This window comes from Cervus elaphus, chromosome 4 (assembly GCF_910594005.1).
Source record: "Cervus elaphus chromosome 4, mCerEla1.1, whole genome shotgun sequence".
Classification (NCBI taxonomy): Eukaryota; Metazoa; Chordata; class Mammalia; order Artiodactyla; family Cervidae; genus Cervus; species Cervus elaphus.
The window spans coordinates 12,575,573-12,596,353 of record NC_057818.1 but is presented as its reverse complement, the minus strand read 5'-3'; the positions used below and the strand labels follow the sequence as shown (position 1 = coordinate 12,596,353).

The window sequence follows — 20,781 nt, the reverse complement described above, 5'->3', positions numbered from 1 at the left end:
TCGCTTCTCCCCAGCCTCTGCCTCAGTCCTCACCCGGCTCCTCCTCTTCTCAGAGGGACACTGGTCACTGCATTTAGGGCCCACCTCCATGATCTCCTCTTGAGATGGGCCACTTGATCACATCTATAGACTCTTTTTCCAAACAAGGTCACATTTGCCAGTCTGGAGGTTGGCACATGGACACAGCTTTTTACCAGCCCCCCATCAACACTACAGTACACTATTCAGGCTCAGCTCTGGCTACTCCCTCCTAACCAGGCCACCCCACAGCAGCCTGGACACATAGCGCTGCCCCATGTTGGAGCTGGGGTTGCACGTGGTTGTTAGGGGAAGCACACTGACTGAACCCACCCACAGGCCATGCACTGTAGTAAGCATTTGCGCGAGATGTTTTACGACAGGAAATCCTGGTAAAGAACATGCAACTAATAAGCCACCACCAACGGGAAGAGTTTGGGAAAGGTCAAAAGGAAATGCCACGTGTCCTACGACCTCCCAGAATCCTTGCTGGCATCCTTCTTGGCTGATCAATGCGTGCACCACCAGGAAGGACCGAGCCAGAATGACCGGCCAGAGACAACCTGGAAACTAATCCCATCACTATAAAACCCAAGACTGAAGCACGTGGCAGAGCAGTTCTCTGGGGTTCCCTTACCCTCCTGCTCTCCGCCCGGGCGCCCCTTCCCAATAAAGTCTCTTGCTCTGTCAGCACGTGTGTCTCCTCTGACAGTTCGTTTCCGAATGTTAGACAAGAGCTCAAAAAGGGGTCCCCCACCCTGCAACATGGTAGTCTCCCTCCATGTGGCACTGGGGGTAGCTCCGAGTCCTTCTGCTTTCTGCCTCCCCCTTAATCTACCTTCCTCCCTCAACTTTGGGAGTACCCAAGGGGGCAGCTCGGGATATGTCCCCCCACACTTCTTTCTCACCCCTCCCCTCACCTGGTTGAAGCTGGGAAGGAAGGATGCCCCTTTCACAGACCCTGAATTTTATTCCCCTCTGGCTGGTTATCAGCTTGAAGGTCAAGTTCAATGGGCCTCTTTTGTTGTGGTGGTGGTGGTTAACTGAAGTATGGCTGATTTTCAACATTGTGTTAGTTCCAGGTGCACGGCAAAGTGATTCAGTTATACATATGGATATACTGCTTTTCAGATTCTTTTCCATTATAGGTTATTAAAAAATACTGAGTATAGTTTCTCAATAAAGGACAGAAATGGTATGGACCTAACAGAAGCAGAAGATATTAAGAGGTGGCAATAATAAACAGAAAAACTGTACAAAAAAGATCTTCAAGACTCAGATATTCACGATGGTGTGGTCACTCACCTAGAGCCAGACATCCTGGAATGTGAAGTCAAGTGGGCCTTAAGAAGCATCACTATGAACAAAGCTAGTGGAGGTGATGGAATTCCAGTTGAGCTATTTCAAATCCTAAAAGATGATGCTGTGAAAGTGCTGCACTCAATATGCCAGCAAATTTGGAAAATGCAGCAGTGGCCACAGGACTGGAAAAGGTCAGTTTTCATTCCAATCCCAAAGAAAGGCAATCCAAAAGAATGCTCCAACTACTGCACAATTGCACTTATCTCACACACTAGTAAAGTAATGCTCAAAATTCTCGAAGCCAGGCTTCAACAATATGTGAACCGTGAACTTCCAGATGTTCAAGCTGGTTTTAGAAAAGGCAGAGGAACCAGAGATCAAATTGCCAAAATCTACTGGATCATCAAAAAAGCAAGAAAGTTCCAGAAAAACATCTATTTCTGCTTTACTGACTATGCCAAAGCCTTTGATTGTGTGGATCACCACTAAATGTGGAAAATTCTGAAAAAGATGCGAATACCAGACCACCTGACCTGCCTCCTGAGAAATCTGTATGCAGATCAGGAAGTAACAGTTAGAACTGGACATGGAACAACAGACTGGTTCCAAATAGAAAAAGGAGTATGTCAAGGCTATATATTGTCACCCTGCTTATTTAACTTATATGAAGAGTACATCATGAGAAACGCTGGGCTTGATGAAGCACAAGCTGGAATCAAGATTGCTGGGAGAAATATTAATAACCTCAGATATGCAGATGACACCACCCTTATGGCAGAAAGTGAAGAAGAACTAAAGAGCTTCTTTATGAGAATAAAAAAGGAAAGTGAAAAAGTTGGCTTAAAGCTCAACATTCAGGAAACTAAGATCATGGCATCTGGGCCCATCACTTCATGGGAAATAGACGGGGAAACAGTGGAAACAGTGGCAGACTTTATTTTTCTGGGCTCCAAAATCACTGCAGATGGTGACTGCAGCCATGAAATTAAAAGACACCTGCTCTTTGGAATTAAAGTTATAACCAACCTAGACAGCATATTAAATAGCAGAGACATTACTTTGCCAACAAAGGTCCATCTAGTCAAGGCTATGGTTTTTCCAGTAGTCATGTATGAATGTGAGAGTTGGACTAGAAAGGAACGCCAAAGAATTGATGCTTTTGAACTGTGGTGTTGGAGAAGACTCTTGAAAGTCCCTTGGACTGCAAGGAGATCCAACCAGTCCATCCTAAAGGAAATCAGTCCTGAATATTCATTGGAAGGACTGATGCTGAAGCTGAAACTCCAATATTTTGGCCACCTATGTGAAGAACTGACTCATTTGAAAAGACCCTGATGCTGGGAGGGATTGGGGGCAGGAGGAGAAGGGGACGACAGAGGATGAGATGGCTTTATGGCATCACTGACTCGATGGGCATGAGTTTGAGTAAACTCTGGGAGTTGGTGATGGACAGGGAAGCCTGGAGTGCTACAGTCCATGGGGTCGCAAAGAGTTGGACACGACTGAGCGACTGAACTGAATAGTTTCTTGTGCTATACAGTAGGCCCTGCTTGTTTATCTGGTTCATATACAGCAGTGGATGTCTGTTAACCCTAACCCCTAATTTATACCCCCCCCGCCCTTTCCCATTTGGTAACAATAAGTTTGTTTTCTATCTCTGTGAGTCTGTTTCCATTTTGTAAATAAGCTCATTTATACCATTTTTCACAGATTACACATGTAAGTGATACCACATGCTGTCTGTCTTTGTCTGGCTGACTTCACTTAGTACGATAATCTCTACACCTACCTGTGTGGCTGCAAGTGGTACTATTTCGTTCCTCTTTTATGGGTGAATAATATTCCACTGTATATTATATATTTCTCCACTCATCTGTCGACGGACATTTAGGTTGTTTCCATGTCCTGGCTGTTGTCAACAGTGCTGCTCTGAATATAGGGGTGCGTGGATCTTTTTGAATTAGTTTTCATCTTTTCTGGATATGTGCCCAGGAGTGGAATTGCAGGGTCATATGGCAGTTCTGTTTTTCTATTTTTAAGGGACCTCCAGACTGGTCTCCATAGTGGCTGCATCAGCTCACATTCCCATGAACGGTGGAGGAGTGTTCCCTTCTCTCCACATTGCCACAGCGTCTTCAGCATTCACTGTTTGTAGACCTTCTGATGGTAACAGGCCTGGCTCTTAATGCATAAGTGGGAGCTAAAGGGAATTAGAAGACCCTTTGTCTTTATAGGAGTCCACTTTCAGGCCTCTGATCTCTGATTTCAGGCCAGACTCAGACTCCTCTCTCCCGCTGAGCTCCTGAAGCATTCCTGGTCCCCCAGAGGCAGACAGGAGCCTCAGCTGAGAAAGAGAAGTGTCAGGCACCCGAAACACAAAAGAGGAAGGTTCATCCCCAAGTTCCCATTCGATCCCCTTTCACTGACTAGCAAGGCCTGCACTGACCCAACCTCACCAGCAGGGGGCTGCAGAGGCGTTTTGAAATCAACATCACTGGAGGTCAACTTCAAATCTGATAAAGCACAGAGCTGACCAGGTTCCAACAAATGTCTACACTGAAAGACTACAATCACAAGTAGAATGTTTCCACCGCTGCTGGAAGGGCTGGAGCCTCAGTTCACTAGCCACAAAGTGGGGCTGATAACAGCGGGGACCTCACAGGGGACCTCCTCATCTGGAAGGAGCAGATGAACCAATGCAGGTAAAGTTCTGAGTGTAGTGACTGGAGCCTTGTCCTTCACGTCCCCCACCAAAATATGCCCTAAAATTTGTACACTGGAGAGACGCCAGCTAACCCAAGAGCTGGACTTAACAATGATAAGAACTGGAAAACACTAGTTAGAAGTGCTTTGGCTGAGAAAGTTTTGGAGCATGGAACACACAGCTCTGGAGAGCTTAGCACGAGGAGAGGGAGAACCACGGTGGGGGGAAGGTGAGCCAAGGGGAGCTCGTCGTTCCTGGGGACTGGGCTTTCAGCAGTCAACTCATTTCTCCCAAATTTCCAGAACTCTCCATGCTGCCCCTCTGAGAATTAGAACCGTAGACACCACACTTGTGAGCTGAGGGAATAAAATGCTCTTGCTTCCGATGTGGGATTATTCTGTTTCCTAACTGATAACCAGAGGCAAATCCAAATATGCATTTTTATTGTTACTGACCTTTTCCTTACCCAATTATCTCATGATTGGGCTCATTATTTTAGGGAAAACGGCTACTCTGTGTGTATGTGTGTCATAACTCATTTTTTTTCAAAAGAAGACTTTTTTATTGTAAAAACTGATTAAAGTAGGTATTCCTAACTAAAAAAGTCACTACTTTCTATACATCTCTAATAAAACTTCAACTTTTAAACTATCTACAATGACAGAGATGAATTAGAATCAGACAAGCTATGCAACTAATCTGAAAGAAGAGAAGGTGAGAAAAAAGTAACAAAGAGGAGGTAAAACAATTTAACTCAACAATGTTATTTATATTAAATGTAAATGATCTCAACACTCCAATTAATATGCAGAGATTGTCAGACTGTACAAAAAGGATGCAATTATATGCTGTCTATAAGAAACGAACTTTATATACAGACATACAGAGAGGTTAAAAACAAAGAGAGGGAGAAATGTACACCAATCAACACGCTTATGCTCATGAAAGGAAAGCTGCAGGGGTGATACTGCAGCACAGTGGACTTCAGAAGAAGGATATTTCCGGGGATAAAGAGAACTTACTACAATGATAACAGACCTACATGTAGAACCTAAAATTGTACAACTCCTAGAAGAAAAAGACAGGAGAAGCTCTCAGCTAGGCACTGATTTCTCAGATACAACATCAAAGCACACCCTGTAAAAGAAAAAGTTAGTAAGTGGGACTGTTTAAAGCAAATGCTATGACCCTGAGCTGCTGGTTTACAATGTGTATAGAAATGATAATGTGGTTATAAAAGCATTTAGTATGGGGAGGGGTACATGAAAATATACTGTCTGAAGAAGGGTCCTGTATTCATTCTCCTGGAGTAATTCAAGATTAACTCAAGTTAAGTTGTGGTCAAAGATGCATACTGAAATCCCTAGACTAACCATTAAAAATGGTGTTTTCCATGGTGTGGGTAATGCTTCTAAAACATATTAAGCAAAATAGAGGAAAAGAGCATTGTGTCAAGGGTACAAGCTATATTCATATATATACACACATATATGAATATAGAAAGGCTAAAGAGAATTATGCATACCATGAATGATGAGATTATAGAGGTCTGGGGTTATTTCCCTACTGTTGAATGTCTAACAAAGATGTTTCCAGTGAGCATGTATTTATTACCTTAGGGGGAATGTGCAAAATAGGATGATGAAAGAAATATGAGGAGGGAAGGAAGAGAAAGAAAGAAAGAAAGAAAACAAGAAGGGAGACAGTGGGCAACAGAGGCAGCAACGGGACAACTCTGCAGGGAATCCTGGAGGAGATGGAAGAGGCCCCCCACCCCCCACTGCGCCGTCACATGTAGGAACATGACCTGCTGGGCACCTGCTAGAGCGGGCATCCTGTGACCCTGGAGGAGGCGTGTGCCTGCGAAGCAGCCCACACTGGAGACGCCCTGTCTGTGCTCACTGTGGACCCAGGACAGCTGGAACTAGCTTTCTGTTAACTAGGGATGGCAACCAAATCCACGTCCTGCCTCTGTGAAGCACTTCTGGTGCCTGGATGGGATCCCGGGGCCATCCCCCGGCCCTCGTGGCCTCTCTGAGATGGGGAGTTGGGGGGAAATTGCCGGTCCCACCTCCTCACAAGCCCTAGGGGAGGGCGGGGGCCTGGCCCGTTCTGAGGCAGTCTTGCTGACCGGGACAGGGATGTGTCAGCGGAAGGGAAGGTTCTAAAGTTCCCGTGAGTGACGGGGTCTTGCTCCATCTGCAGAAGGCGCCAACCCTGGCGGGGAAACAGCGGCTCTGTGCGCAGGAAGGCCTCTCGGGCTTCCCAGAATTCTTAATCCAAACAAAATACCATCAGCGTACAAACGTTTCAAGGGTAACTCTTCTTTTACTAATATTTCCTGCCAGTAAATGGAAGTCATCTGAGAGGTTAACGACCTAGCCGCTTTACGACGTCTCTGAGACATGGGCTGGTTCCCTGCTTATGCATCAGAAAGGCTTTGATCAGCAGAAAGAACGTTGAAATTCTGGAAGTCCATCCTTGAAAGATAAGCCAGCCAGCCCCCAATGTTCACTGGGAGGACATGTCTTCAGGATTTGATTTTTCAGTTTATCCCGACGAAGAGGCACCATCCAAATGGGCCTGGGTTTGAATCCCTGCCATAGCTCTCCCTTGCTGTGTGCCCTTGGGAAAGCCAGTTGCCTTCTCTGGGCTTCACGCCCCACTGTAAATGAGGGTCGTAAGCACAATCTACCTCCTGGGGCAGCTGTGGAGATGAATGACAGGATTATAAATGAGTAATGGTCAGGATGCATTAAGTACTTAGTAACTAGTAGCGCTTATGATTAGTATTTAAGATGTAGACTTGACCCAAGTGCTTTCACTCCGGAGACAAGTTGTGCTGTTAGCGGAGACCCTGAGCGCCCTCCAGTGGCGTTACAGCCGGGCCCTGGAGACAGAGACCAGGTGGACCCCCCACGCTGGTCCTCTTCCAGCCTCAGTTTCTCCCTCTGTGACATGACGGGCCTCAGCCAGCTCCCTCAGGACCGTGTCCACTCTGACCTTCTCCAGTTTTCCAATGAAAATCAGCTCAACACACACAACTGGGATGGAAGTGGACACACACACCCAGGCAAGTTGAGTTCAGGCTGGACCTTATGCTACTGTAGAGGAAAACGGCTTTTAAGCTTAAACCCGACTGACTTCCTGGGTCGGTCCCTGCGGTGCCAGGACACACTGAGTTCCTCGACACCCTCAGCTGTCATGGGCTCCCACTGTGATTACCGTTATTAAAAATAAAATCAAGGAGCTTTGAGTCCATCAAGATGGACTAGCACTGTCCTTGCTGGCTGTCTCACTGGGATCGACTCAGAAGTAAATGGAGGCACACACTGGGGAAGGAGCCGGGATGCAAAGCACCCTGGGGCGGTGGTGAGCTGCCACCCTTCTCCTGGAACCACCTGGCCTGAGCTCACAGGCAGCGGGAAGGGAACTGTACACCAGGTGGGGCAGAGACAGAGCAGAGAGAACCCGTTCCTGGACTGAGCAACACCAAAGGGAGTCTCGGAAGAGTCAGAGAATGTGGGGGCACACCCCGAGTTGTTTTCCCTCTATTCTGCTTTTCCCGTTGTTTATCCCAGCCCCCAGGGGGTCTGCAGCAGGGATGTGATCGGGTAGGCACCTAGAACCTCCGAGGCTGAAAAGTGTCTAGTCAGAAAAGCTGTGGTCCCAACAACGTGGGGTCAACCCTAGAACTTTTTTTCCCATTTATTTCTGGCTGCGCTGGGTCTTCCTTGCTGTGCGCAGGGTTTCTCTGGTTGCAGTGAGAGGGGGTACTCCTAGTTGGGGAGCTCTGGCTTCTCATTAAGGGGGCTTCTCCTGCTGCAGAGCATGGGCTCTAAGGGTGCGAGGGCTTCAGTGGTTGTAGCACAAGGGCTCAGTAATTGTGGCGCATGGGCTTAGTTGCCCCATGGCATGGGAATGTCCCCAGACCAGGGATCAAACCTATGTCCCCCTCCATTGGCAGGAGGATTCTTAACCACTGAACCAACCAGGAAAGTCCCAAGCCCCCTCCCCACTAGCTTCTCCCTCACTCTGACCTCTTGTTACTTGGTCCTGGAGGCAGGCAGGGCAGGAAGAGCATGGCAGAGCCAGGAACTAAGGTTCAGGCTCTCTGGCCACGGGAGGGGGAAGAGAGACCTCGGTAAGGGGAGACGGAAAGAGGAGGGAACCCAAGAAGGCGACCCCATGCAGTGGGAGAGGAACTCCTGGGCTCACCTCTGGGCCACACATGCATCGAAGTCTCAAGAGACAGTAGAAAATGTTTTGAATTGAAAGTTAAAAATATGAAGTATCCAAATTGGTTGGATGCAACTAAAGCTATCTTTAGAGGGAAATTTATAGCATCAGAAAATGTTAGAAAAAAACAATAAAGATCCATAATTTAAGCTCCTACACTAAGAAACCAGGAAAACAAAAGCAAAATAAACTCAAAGCAAGCAAAAGAAAACAATCAAGATGAAATGCAAAAGTCAATGACACTGAAATATCAGTGACAGAAAACCAATAGAGAAAAATCAATGAAATCAAAAGTTGGTACTTTTAAAAGGCCAATAAAATTTAACAAATCTCTAAACAAGGCTGACATGTGGAATAAAAAGGAGTTAACACCACAGACCCCAGAGACACCAGAAGGACAATGAGAGAATACCTTGAACATGTCTCTGCACTTGAACTGAATAATTTAGATGAATTCAAACTATTTCTGAGTAGCCACAGATGACCAAAACTCACCCAAGATGAAATAGATTATTACCCAGGATCCCTATATCTATTAATTATACTTGTTTAAAACTTTTCAAAAACAATCTTTAGGCCCAGATGGTTTTACTAGTGAAAACTACCAAATGCTTACAGTAGAAGTAACACCAGTCCCACACAAGTAAGGAATACTTACCAAACTTACCAATTCATTTTAAGACAGCAGCTTTTTGTTTTGTTGTTGTTCTCATTGTTTCGTTTTTGTTTTTTTCTGCACTATGATGCACGTGGAACTTCCCCAACCAGGGACTGAACCTGCACGGCCCACAGTGGAAGCCCAGAGTCTTAACCCCTGGTCCACCAGGGGCGTCCAAGAGGCCAGTATTATTCTGACACCCAATCACACAAAGACAATGCAAGAAATATGTATGGACCAGTGTGCATCATGGATACAGACCCAGGAATTTTTTATGAATATTAGTAAATTGAATACAGCAATGTGTGAAAAAATATACTACCCTATGACTAAACGGTGCTTATCCCAGGAATGCAGGCTGTGGAGTATTTAAAAAAAGAAAAGAAAGAAACAATCAACACAGCCCATCATATTAATAGACTAAAGAAGAAAAAACAGTATCATATTAATTAGTGCATGAAAGAAAAACATTTGACAAGATTCAACCTCCATTCATGATACATATATTAAAAAAAAAAAACTCTTGAAAAACTGAGAGTAGAAAGTAACTTTCTTAATCCAGTAAAAGATATATCTACAAAAATCCCATAGCTAGCATATTTAATGGTGAAAGAACTGCCTTTTCTTAGGACCAGGAATAAAACAAGTATATACATTCTTAACATTCTTATGCCTCATTTTGCTAGAAGGTCTAGCCAATGAAATATGGCAAGAAAAAAGAAATCATAGGCATACAGACTGGAAAGAAAGAAACAGAACTATCCCCACATGCATATATCTTTGTCTATGAAGAAAATTTTGAAGCATGTGTAAAAGCTTCTGTGAGTTTAGCAAGATCTCAGGATACAAGGTCAACATACAAAAATCAACCCTATTTCCACTCATCAGCAATAAACAAATGGTAACTGAAAATTTTAAAATAATAGCATTTACAATTGCTCCCCCAGAATTAAATAATTAAGTGTAAATCTAACAAAACTTGTCTGTGATTTATATGTTTCATCTAAATGTTGATGAAAGAAATCAAAGAAATCCTTAAAAAGGAAATCAGAGAAGACCTAAATAAATGGAGAGACATACCGTGTTTGGGGGTTGGAAGACACGACATAATTCAGTTGTAAATTCTCCCCAAATGGATCTCTAGGGCTTAAGGTATTTCCAATCAAAATTCCAGCATGAGTTTTTGTAGACAGAGACAAGCAGATGCTAAAATCAATGTAGGAAGGCAAAGGACCTAGAATAGATAAAGACTAGAATTGAACTCACCCTGCCCAGACAGCCCCTTGTCTGGGCTGTCCCAGGCCTGACTCCTGTTTTGTGACCAACACTCATCACTTCATCCACCCCAGAGCCTGGGTCCCGCTTTCTCCCTTGGACTGTGAACCCTTCAAGATGGGAGCTGTCAAACTTCCCACCTTTCATTTTTTATCTCCCTGCATCTACAAGAAAAACGCGGCATCGAGTCGGTACTCAGTAACGGTCTGATGGGTGAATTAAATTCACTTGAAATTGCCCCAAGCTCTGATTCTCTTAACAGTTAACAGCAGGCTTGGCCGGGTGTTTCTGGGGTGGAGGAGGCTCCTTTGTGACGGTGGAGAGACTGGCCAGAGCACCATGATCCGCAGAGCCTACTGGCACCAGTCCCATACTCAGCACAGAGGTCCCCTTGGCATTTCCAGTGTTAAGAATGCAGACGAGAATGGAGGAAACCCGTGCAGACATAGTTATTAAGGATCAATTAGGGCTGGAACCATCTAGGGTTTGGAAATATGTTTTCAGATTATTTTCCAAGTGTTTGATGAAACCCCAAAGACATTCTTCTCAGGCATATTTCCCCAGAAGTTGGAAACCAGTAAGTATTTAAGTAAGAGTTTAACCCTTATGTTGAAGGTTTGTTTGTGCTGAGCTCATCCCAGTGGAACGGCCCGCAGTGTCCAAATGGCCTGTGCTATCTTTATTTAAATGTGGAGTTAGATGCTTGCATTCCAGAGCACGCAACTGAGTTTCATGTGAATTCTCAAACCAGCGCTTCAATTCCAAGAGGGTACTGACTGGACACACGTGCTTCCCCAATAGTTGGCATCAAGATAAGCCTCTGGGGTTGCAACACGGCCAAACTTCAGACCTTAGAACCCTTAGAGAGGTGGGGGATGGGAGAGGCACTTCCAGTAGCTACCTGGACTGGCTTGGGGACACAGAGGAAAAAACATTTCTAAAACTTACAAAGGAAAAAAATATCCACTGTAGAGAAACTGGAATACACAAATAGACTGCAGGGGTAGGGGAGAACATACAGAGACAAGCACTGGTGATGTTTGGATGAGGGTATTTGCTTTCAGTTTTTTTGTGGGGGAGTTGTTCTGTTTTGGTTTTGCACTGGGCTGTGGGAGTTGGCTTTCAAGGTGGCAAATGCATGGCTGAGATGAAAGGGGCATGGCTGGTGTGATTAACCAGCCATCGGCCCTGGTTGCCCTCCTGTGGGCAAAAGGGGGATCCGGCCTGGGACCAGGAAGCAGGATCCAGACATTGGCTGCATCTGTCACTCACGCAAACTTCCTCCAAAAAACAGGGCCGCTGGTTTCTGCCCCTCTCCGAGGCTGAGTGGGAGGGAAACATCTATGGTGGATGAAACGAGGTGACTCTGCAAACCACCAACCAGTTAAACTTGCTCCCTCGTTTATCGACAGACTGGTCTGGCCCCCTTCTTGAGATTTCGGCGAAGATAAGGAAGATATTGTGCAAAGAATCCATGGCACCTGGTTAGCCTGGCATTTGCTATCAGGTGAGCATTCAACATTCAGAAAACTAAGATCATGGTATCCAGTCCCATCACTTCACGGCAGATAGATGGGGGAACAGTGGCTGACTTTATTTTTCTGGACTCCAAAATCACTGCAGATGGCGATTCCAGCCATGAAATTAAAAGACGCTTACTCCTTGGCAGGAAAGTTATGACCAACATAGACAGCATATTAAAAAGCAGAGACATTACTTTGCCAACAAAGGTCCGTCTAGTCAAGGCTCTGGTTTTTCCAGTGGTCATGAATGGATGTGCGAGTTGGACTATAAAGAAAGCTGAGTGCCAAAGAATTGATGCTTTTGAGCTGTGGTGTTGGAGAAGATTCTTGAGAGTCCCTTGGACTGCAAGGAGATCCAACCAGTCCATCCTAAAGGAAATCAGTCCTGGGTGCTCATTGGAAGGACTGATGTTGAAGCTGATGCTCCAATTCTTTGGCCACCTGATGCGAAGAGCTGACTCACTGGAAAAGACCCTGATGCTGGGCAAGATTGAGGGCAGGAGGAGAAAGGGATGACAGAGGATGAGATGGTTGGATGGCATCATCAACTCGATGGACATGGGTTTGGGTGGAGTCCGGGAGTTGGTGATGGTGATACGGAGGCCTGGCGTGCTGCAGTCCATTGGGTCACAAAGAGTCGGATACAACTGAGTGACTGAACTGAACTGAGCATTCAACCAGTGGTAATCGGGACAAAAACGGTTTTCTATCTGGACTATGAAGAGTTTGTCATTTTGAGAATCATTTATCAGTGGACACCCTGTTACTAAAACTGGCGCGTTCTGCATACAAGGTTTCTGTGAGCTTAAGCCCTCCTCCCACCCCCCTGGGGATTTCAACACCAAGAGATTGCACTGACCCTGCTACACCAGGGTGATTACAAGTGCAGATAACCTTGGGTAAAAGCAGACACAGGGTACAGGCTGTGTGATGTTGTTTCTACGAGATCCTAAACAAACTCCCTATGGCAGTGGTTCCCACCCAGGGGTGATGTGGGCCTCCAGGGGACATTCAGCCATGTGTGGTGAGGTTTCTGGTTGTCACAACTGGAGGGGGAGTGCAGCTGGTACCCACTGTGAGGCCAGGACACTGCTAACACCCCACCATGCACAGGGCAGCCACCCACACATAGATGGCCACAGCACCAAGGGTGAGAAGTGATGTATGACGGACAGACGTCAGGCACCGGTGAGACAGAGGTGGAGGTCCCAGGTGCTGGAAACACTCAACACATTTGCACAAGAGTGTGAATATGCTATGTGCCCTGGGCTGTGTGCAAGTCACACCTCTAGCCCAGCCCTGCCACCCCCATGTGACACCACCACCCTCCCCTCAGCACCAACTTCAGTAGGACAGGATGGTTTAGTCAATGCATCACTTTTACTTGAGTGAAATTAAAGGGTTTGGCTGCGGGCGTTCCAAGTTAAATACAAACCATATGAATATGCAGACTCATGGTAGCCACTTGGTTCCCTTTCACAAGATTTTCCAAACCACCACCACCGATGCCAGCAGAGAACAAACGTTCCCCTCTACCCCTGCCCCCGCTCCAGGTTATATTGTCATTTCCGTGAAGAGGGGGCAGGACCTGGCCCAGCCCTTCCTGCTCCATAAGCCACAAACCTGCCGGTGGTGTCAGCACCAGGGGCCTGCAAAGACCCAGAGAGTCAGCTGCTCAGTGGGCCAGGGGGTCAGACCCCAGGGCTGGGATGAGCCATGAGGTCACAGGTCCCGCCCACAGCAAGGACGGGCTGAAGGATGGACCCTGGCGGACCCTGCGAGGACGTCCTGCTGGGGCTGCCGCTGTTTGTGTACTGTTTTTTGCAGTGAACTTCAATTTTAATTTTCCGACTTTTGAATCATATTACATACTGTCACCATTAGGACTAACAGGACCAAAATACTTAGGTTAGATGCAAATCTTACACGGGACCAATCTTTGGCTTCCTCTTTCTGTGTGGTGGTGAATTTAACAAAAAATTAAAGCCTGGCTTCAACAGAAGCATCCAGAACTGACAGGACAGCAGAACTCAATTGAGGGGACAGGCAAGCAGGGTCAAAGGTCGAGGCAGGGAGAAGGCAGAGAACTTGAAAGGCGAGTTATGAGAAATGAGACCTGACCCTGTGATTCCAGAAGGGATGCAGGTGACCAAGGCTTGCTGAGCCCCGAGGCTCTGCTCACAGACGCCACCTGTCACCTGGCCTAACCCTGTCCCTGACCCCATGTGCCAGTGCCATCCCCGGCCACTTCAGACACCAGGCCACCTCCCCAGGGTCACAGCTGGTTAGTGCAGGGGGAGTTCGGAGCACCGGCTGGGTGCTTCTGCACCCCAGTTTCTAACCCCTTCATTACTTTTAGTACCATAAGCATGGAGCATTCCTCCAGATTGCCCTTCTGCTTCTCTGCTGTATCACCAGGCTCCGCTGGCCACTCCAGCTCACTCCCAAGGGCCAGGACAGAGCTGGGCAAGCCTTGGGGATGGAGGGGTGAGCGCCAGCACCCCGCACAGCACAGAGGCTCCGAGCAGACTCAGGCTGGGGCAACCCCCCAGCCGCACAGCACAGGTACAAAATCCTCCCAGTTGTCAGAGGGCCACGTGTCCGGAAGCCCCCATAGCTGGGCCTGGTCCCTAGGAAGCCCCACGTCCTCTTGGCTATTATGAGCATCCTAAGAAAATGTGCCAAAGGAGAAGGGCTGCGCAGAGAGGAGAAGGGAGAGGGGCAATTGGAGGGAGGTTCTGGGGGAGGGAGGGCAGCAAACAGGAGCACTCCAAGAGCGACCACAGGCCCCAACACCCCTGGACCTGCTCCAGGTCATCAGCCCCAGGAGAGGGCTCCACTGAAGGCGGCCATCTGGCACCGGGAGGGGTGGCCTCAGCGCACCTGGAGGGTCTGAAGCCCTAAGAATCAGAAGAGATCCTCCCAGAAAGGGAGTGTTACTACTGCAAAGTTAATTCACACCTTGACAAAAACAAACAGATTTCACATCACCGCATGCCCCCCAGGAGGACCTCCTCGCTGGCCTGGGATGTGAAGGGTGGATGTTCACTGCAAAGTCAGGAGGGTGAAGCCACAGGGCGGAGCCAACCCACTGAACTCTCCGCCCAGCACAGGAGGCCACTGCTTTCAGCTGTAGGTGACAAGATGAGCAGAAAGCAATCCACCCGCCGGGCATCACAGCCCAGAGCCCGGCCCGCTGCTGACCACAGGGAGTGAGTCCGTTCGCAGATTGGTCAGGAAATCCACGCTCATGTAAAAGACCTGCAGTCTTTTATTTTTTTACAGCAGAGGAAAAATTGTTTTCTTCAGTCACGTACAGACTCTCCAATGCTCAGCAAATCCGTGAGGAAGTCGACTTTCTTTGGAGAACAGGTGAGAGCTCAAGGTCAGGCTCACCTGACCCCACCCCAGGGTCTCAGAGCGGCCCTGAGCTCGGTGAAGGCTCGCGGAGGGCCTGACAGCTGAGACCAGAACCACTGCGTGCATTAAGGTGTCTAAAGAAACAGAAGCCAGCTACGATTTCAAAACAGGACAAGACAAACCTTGGGCCGAGGTCCACCTAACTCCCAACTGTGCCGACACGGACACGGGGTTTCTCGGGAAGAGCTCCAGGAGTGCTTCAAACACACTCGGGTCTGAGTGCTTTGATGCCGCAGAATAAACAAAGCTACCCTCATACTGATTTGCTAGGAAACCAACAGTAAATACATTACACATGTCAGATTAAAGCAGACACTGAAATGGAATCCAGGAGGAAACGGAGTTCATGAAAGATGAAAACATCTTGAACGGTATCACTCGATGCACGTTAAGTCCTAGAGTCAAATAACACTTCCTGAATCACACAGCAGCTAGGTACACTCCCCTTGAGGAGAAAGAAACCAAAACTCAGATTTTTTTTCATTTTTATTTTATATCGGGGTGTAGCTGATTTACAACATTGTATCAGTTTCAGGTGTAGAGCAAAGTGGCTCGGGGACCAAGAAATTGTTCAATGGTTCGTTTGCTTATCCCTGAATAAAACAAGTATCACCACAGGGTGAAGTCAAGCTGTGCAGTAAATCTCATTTTTCAAGCATTCATCTTGAAATACATTCATCTCCAAAAGGTATATAAATAAGATGGCAACGATCAGTTCAAAGGATGAATAAAAACAGATTTTTAAAAAATGCTAGGAAGCAAGAGCAAAAGTTTAATGAGGAAAAAGCACGCCTGCTTGGCAATCTGCTATGACTGAAAGAAAGAACCAGCGTTATGTGTACAGAAAGGCTGTTCACACATGGCCTTACTCTAGATGTGGACGATTTTTTAAACACTAAGACTTTTCTCAAAATGTTTTTTAAGCCAATGACCCTCAGGAAATTGTGGTAACAGGTATTGCCTTCGCTGGGGCCAGTCAACAAGGTATCTTTCCTTCCTGAGACAGAGAAGTACAGAAAAGCCTCCGGTCTCTCCTGGTGCAGGAAGCACTTCCTAAGGGAAGCGTCACAAACCACGAGGCTGAAGGAGCCACACTGGGAAGGCACCGACTCCTGCCGGTGAGCCGAGAGCTGGGCAGCACCGAGCTCACTGGCTTCCTTGGTGAACTCGAAGCAACGGCCTCTGACTGCCATCTTGGCTCTCTCACTAGTTGGTCCAGTCAAGTACAAGTAGCCTATGAGAGCAATCACCAGAAATTTCCACAAAGGGAAAGACAGACAATGATGCATCTGCTGACTACAAAGTTACTGCTTGTGACTACCTGACTACACACAGCAGACCACGAGTACTGACTGCCTGCCTGAGAACTTGGAGAGACGGCTGCCCTGAGCCGCTGGGCCGGGCAGCTGAACGTGGCTGTTCAAACAGGACAAAGGAAGAACTACCATCGTTCCATTCGGAATGGAACCCATCTTCCACTGTGAAGAGCGGCACATGCGCTTTCTTGGCTTTGGGCACACAACATACCAACCAGATAAACCCGGTTTTATTCTTCCTGGAGGAGGACTTCCGGGTCTTGCTCACCGTATTTCACACAGTAAGGAAAAAACCCCCAATGAAACGCTTCCAATGTCAGCCTAGCATTCACAATGCTTTAAAAGCCAGTGACTAAGACATGTCAAATCACTCAATTCACAACCCCAACAACAAGGTTCATGGGCCAAGGTCCGAGTGTAAATAACCTTAAAGCCAAGGAAACAGTCTATGATACTTCTAAAAAATACTAAAATCTGCAGCACAGAATACTGAACATTGAGTCCAAAATCTTAAGGACATGGAGAGGCCCACAGTTCACCTGGGACCCTAGAAAGCACTGGACTTGCTAGATCTCATTTTCCCAAGGGCCAATCAGTCCCTCCAGGGACCAAAGGCAGACAGTTGTGAATTCCAGGCTGGCATCTCCTCGTTATACGGTCAGCCCCTTCCTGAGCTTTGCTCCTCTGCAGCCAGGCGTGCTGATCCTGCATAAGCACAAGAAAACTGGGAAGCTGTGTCTCTGTCATAAACACGACCACAGCTGTCAGGGATTGGCAAGCCATGGGTGGTCTTTCAGACAACACACTCGTATACAGGTTAACAGAGGAGCCCTTTACTAGCTGCCAGACACGGAATCTGCAAGTCTGACATGCCAGAAGGGACAGCAGCGCTCAGGAGTGAATGCAGCACTTCCACATGGGACAGGGTGACCGAGACGCCCGATGGCCCACTGGACTGAATTCATCTCCAACCACTTCTGAGAGAGACAAGATCTTTTGAAGAAAGCTTTTGTAATATTTCAGTCATTTCCAACATACCTTGGGCTTGACAAAATAGGTGACTTAGCAATTTAAAGACCATGCAGAGATCCCCGAATGACATCCGAGGGAAAATACCGAAATACACAGGGTGAGTGCTAAGATCTGGAAGCAGGCAGTATACCAACAACAGCACCGTTCTGTCCTGGCCCGTTTCAGATTCCTGGGAATGGCGCCTCCCGACTGGGAGGCCTCGTTCTGGACAGGATGCTTGCTGACTCACAGGGACACTGTAACGCCAGTTACAGAGGCTAAACCTCAGGATAAGCAAGCCACTCATACAGGACGCCCTGTCCCAGTGCGCCGACCAGAGTGTAGAACACAGTGCCAGGCTCTGGAACAGGCTCCTACCCATGTGGTGGGGCTACTGCTGTGCAGACTGCTTTCCCCAAACTTACTCTAGACTCCACATGTTCCATAACAATCGTACATCATTTTAATGAGAGGCTGATTATGACTCGTTAAGAAGCTAAACAACTCAGAGCAGAGCAACGACACAGCAAGCCGGCCCAGGGGACGACATTAGTGCTGCAATTTTTTAATGTGCATATATTTTATTGAAGTACAGCTGATTTACAATGTCGCGCTTCCGGGGTACAGCATGGTGACTCGGCCATATCCGTGTACATGCTGTTGTCCTGTACACAACACTGGGTGCGGCTCCCCGTGCTCTCACAGCACTGTAGTTCTAAAGTAAGCTCACAGTGACACATGGCTATGAGCAGCGGACGCTAAAAGGAAGAGCTTGGACCACGTAAGTCGGCTTCTCTGGGGACCCCAGCTCACTGCTGTGAGGGGCCTGTGCAGGGCGCCATGGGCCAGGGCGTCAGGACATGCATGATGTCTCTCCATCTCTTCCATCTCGAAAGGCTTCCTTTCCACATGCAGAGGTGGTGTCCATGGCATGGTCAAGAGGCTTGGTGGCAGGCAACGACGGGGATGCTTGTGCAAGACCCCCCCCCCCGCCCCGTGAACTGAGCAACGCAGGGACAACACAATGGGGACAGCACTCACCACCCCCCACTTCTGCTATTTGAAGATCTTAAAAAAATCCACCTATCCAAATCACTAGCATTAGCAACTCTGGAACAGTGAACAACGACCATCTAAGGGTTGGGTTGGCGTTCACAAACACAGCAGGCTGTACCAAGGGCTTACTCTAATTCCGGCAGCACAGTCCTACCTGCTTGAACACTGGTTACTGGATAAGGCACTCGCCGTCAAAGAAACAACACACATTCAGTTTTAAACCAACTTTGTGATTTTTATTGATGGGCGACAACTGTATACTCCTAGCTATCACTAACTGTGTACAATTAGAGACGCGGCATCGTAGAAGAGCAGACAGCAGAATTAGACAGCAGACGGAGGGAAATAGCAATCTTCATCATTTTGCTCCTTTTTCATTATGTGTACACAGGAGCATGAGTGTGTTTTGAAATCTTTTGATGGCAATAAAGTTACAATCGCCCTTCTATGTGACGGGCGTCGTAACTCCAAATATCTGATCTGCAGTGTGTACGGAAGCATCTTCTCAGCGCACAATCATTAAAATGCATTTTTCCTGTTAGGAACCAGCAACTTTTTTTGTGTTTGTTTATCTTTTGAAGAACTATTTCTTCTCTGGTAACTGGCTCGTTTTTATCATTTATCAAAAACTAAAGGGTGAGGGACGAAAGTGTGATGGATTAAAAAATTCATCTTTTTTAAGGAAAGATAAAATTCATTTTCACAAATTTACAAGTGTTGTTGCTGGTGCAGGACTTACTCTACTATGCAATTAGACCGGGAATCAAACGCAAGTTCCCCTTCTTACTCAGGAATCAGCATTATTTCAGAAATGTGTTTCTCGTGTATTTTCTTGAATTAAGCGACAGTCTCTTTCACCAGATGATTTTGATTTGGAAGTTAGAAGTCAACAGAAGCTATGTTGTGCACAAACCCCAAGGCGTCTCCTTTCATTCTAGCCCATTTTTGCGACAGGGAGAAAGAGCTTCTCTCTAAAGAGCCACTAAAGAGAAGCGGGGCGGCGGCGCGGGCGCGGCTACAGCAGGTCCACACGACGGTAGTACAGGAGGTAGGCTGTGCGCTCGGCGGCGGGCCTCACCACCTGCTGCTGGCTGACCACCTTGACCGTCTGGTCGTCGATGCGCAGCCAGCCGTTGAGCCCGATCTGGAAGACGTCCGTGGTGTAGTGGCCGCCCGTGGCGCTGCTGCCGTGGTGGTAGACCACTGCAAGAGAGGGCCGGGCGCCGTGAGAGCAGCTTCACACACCAGTGCCTACGGCACCCCCCAGTCCCGCGAAACCCAACACCAAGGCAGGTGGGACAGAGAAACATGACACACACAGCGAGTCTGTCTAAACTCAAAACCCTCCGACAAGTTACAACACAAAGTCACACATCTATACTCTAATAACATGTTCAAAACCTCCCAAACCATAAAAGAAATGCCAGTTTATAATGGGGTCGTCCCATCTGTGAGCCCTGTGAAGACTTGGGGCTGGAGAGAGCCCCCTGGGAAGCAGGACACACAGGAGACACGGCCTGCAGAGCCGTCAGCTAGGCGCCCTGGGGGACCACACACTGAGACCCAAACCCCAGGCCCTGATCCAGCCAACCCCACTTCCAGACTGTTCTCAGCAGAGTGTCTGAATCCGGGACAGCGTGGAAACATGGAAAAGCCTAACCCACTAGGAGGAATGCCAAGTACATTACAATAAGATGAATTTTTTTCATAGGACAGATTAGGACTGTTTAGTGGTTTAGAAATAGGCTTACATTACATGAAAAAAAACAGAATCTGAGATTTGCTGAGGACTGTCATCCGTGACAAGGACAGCACTGCCCCAGGAGGGTCGCCTGGGCAGTTAGCTGGGCTGGGTGGGCACCTGTGAAGCCACCATGTAGACACGGCACACTGGTCACTGCTCTGTTTTTCTTCGGAAAGGCACTGCCCCCTTCCATGAAGAGGAGGACCCAGGGATGGCCTGCCCAAGCAGCAGACTGAGCCTGCTGGTGAAGGAAGCAGCCTCTGGTGACATTCGGGGAAGGGAACGGCCGTGCGGCCAGGGGGAGCTATGTGCTACCGTGAGTGGCATGAAGGAGTCTCTAGGGCAGAGAGGCACAATCTGAAATGAAATTTCAGCAACAAATACACCTGAACGTCAGCGCACTCTCCCCTTGTAAAGAAGACCTGAACCTGCCCTGAGCCAGGGACCTGGGCTGGTTAGAGCTGGGCCCTGCTGGGGCTCAAAGGGGACAGGGCCCTGGCCCACCAGTGATGAAC

At 47.7% G+C, this 20,781-nt stretch overlaps 1 protein-coding gene across 1 annotated transcript in view; it reads right to left on the bottom strand.

Annotated features, from left to right (window-relative positions):
• Positions 1-18,736: 18,736 nt before the first annotated feature.
• The window catches only part of USP10 (ubiquitin specific peptidase 10), a 64,870-nt gene continuing 62,825 nt past the window's right edge, over positions 18,737-20,781 (bottom strand). The window contains exon 14 of the mRNA XM_043898198.1: positions 18,737-19,725. Within this exon, the coding sequence (XP_043754133.1) occupies positions 19,538-19,725 (188 nt within the window). The 3' untranslated portion in view covers positions 18,737-19,537. The remainder of the gene's footprint in view (positions 19,726-20,781) is intronic.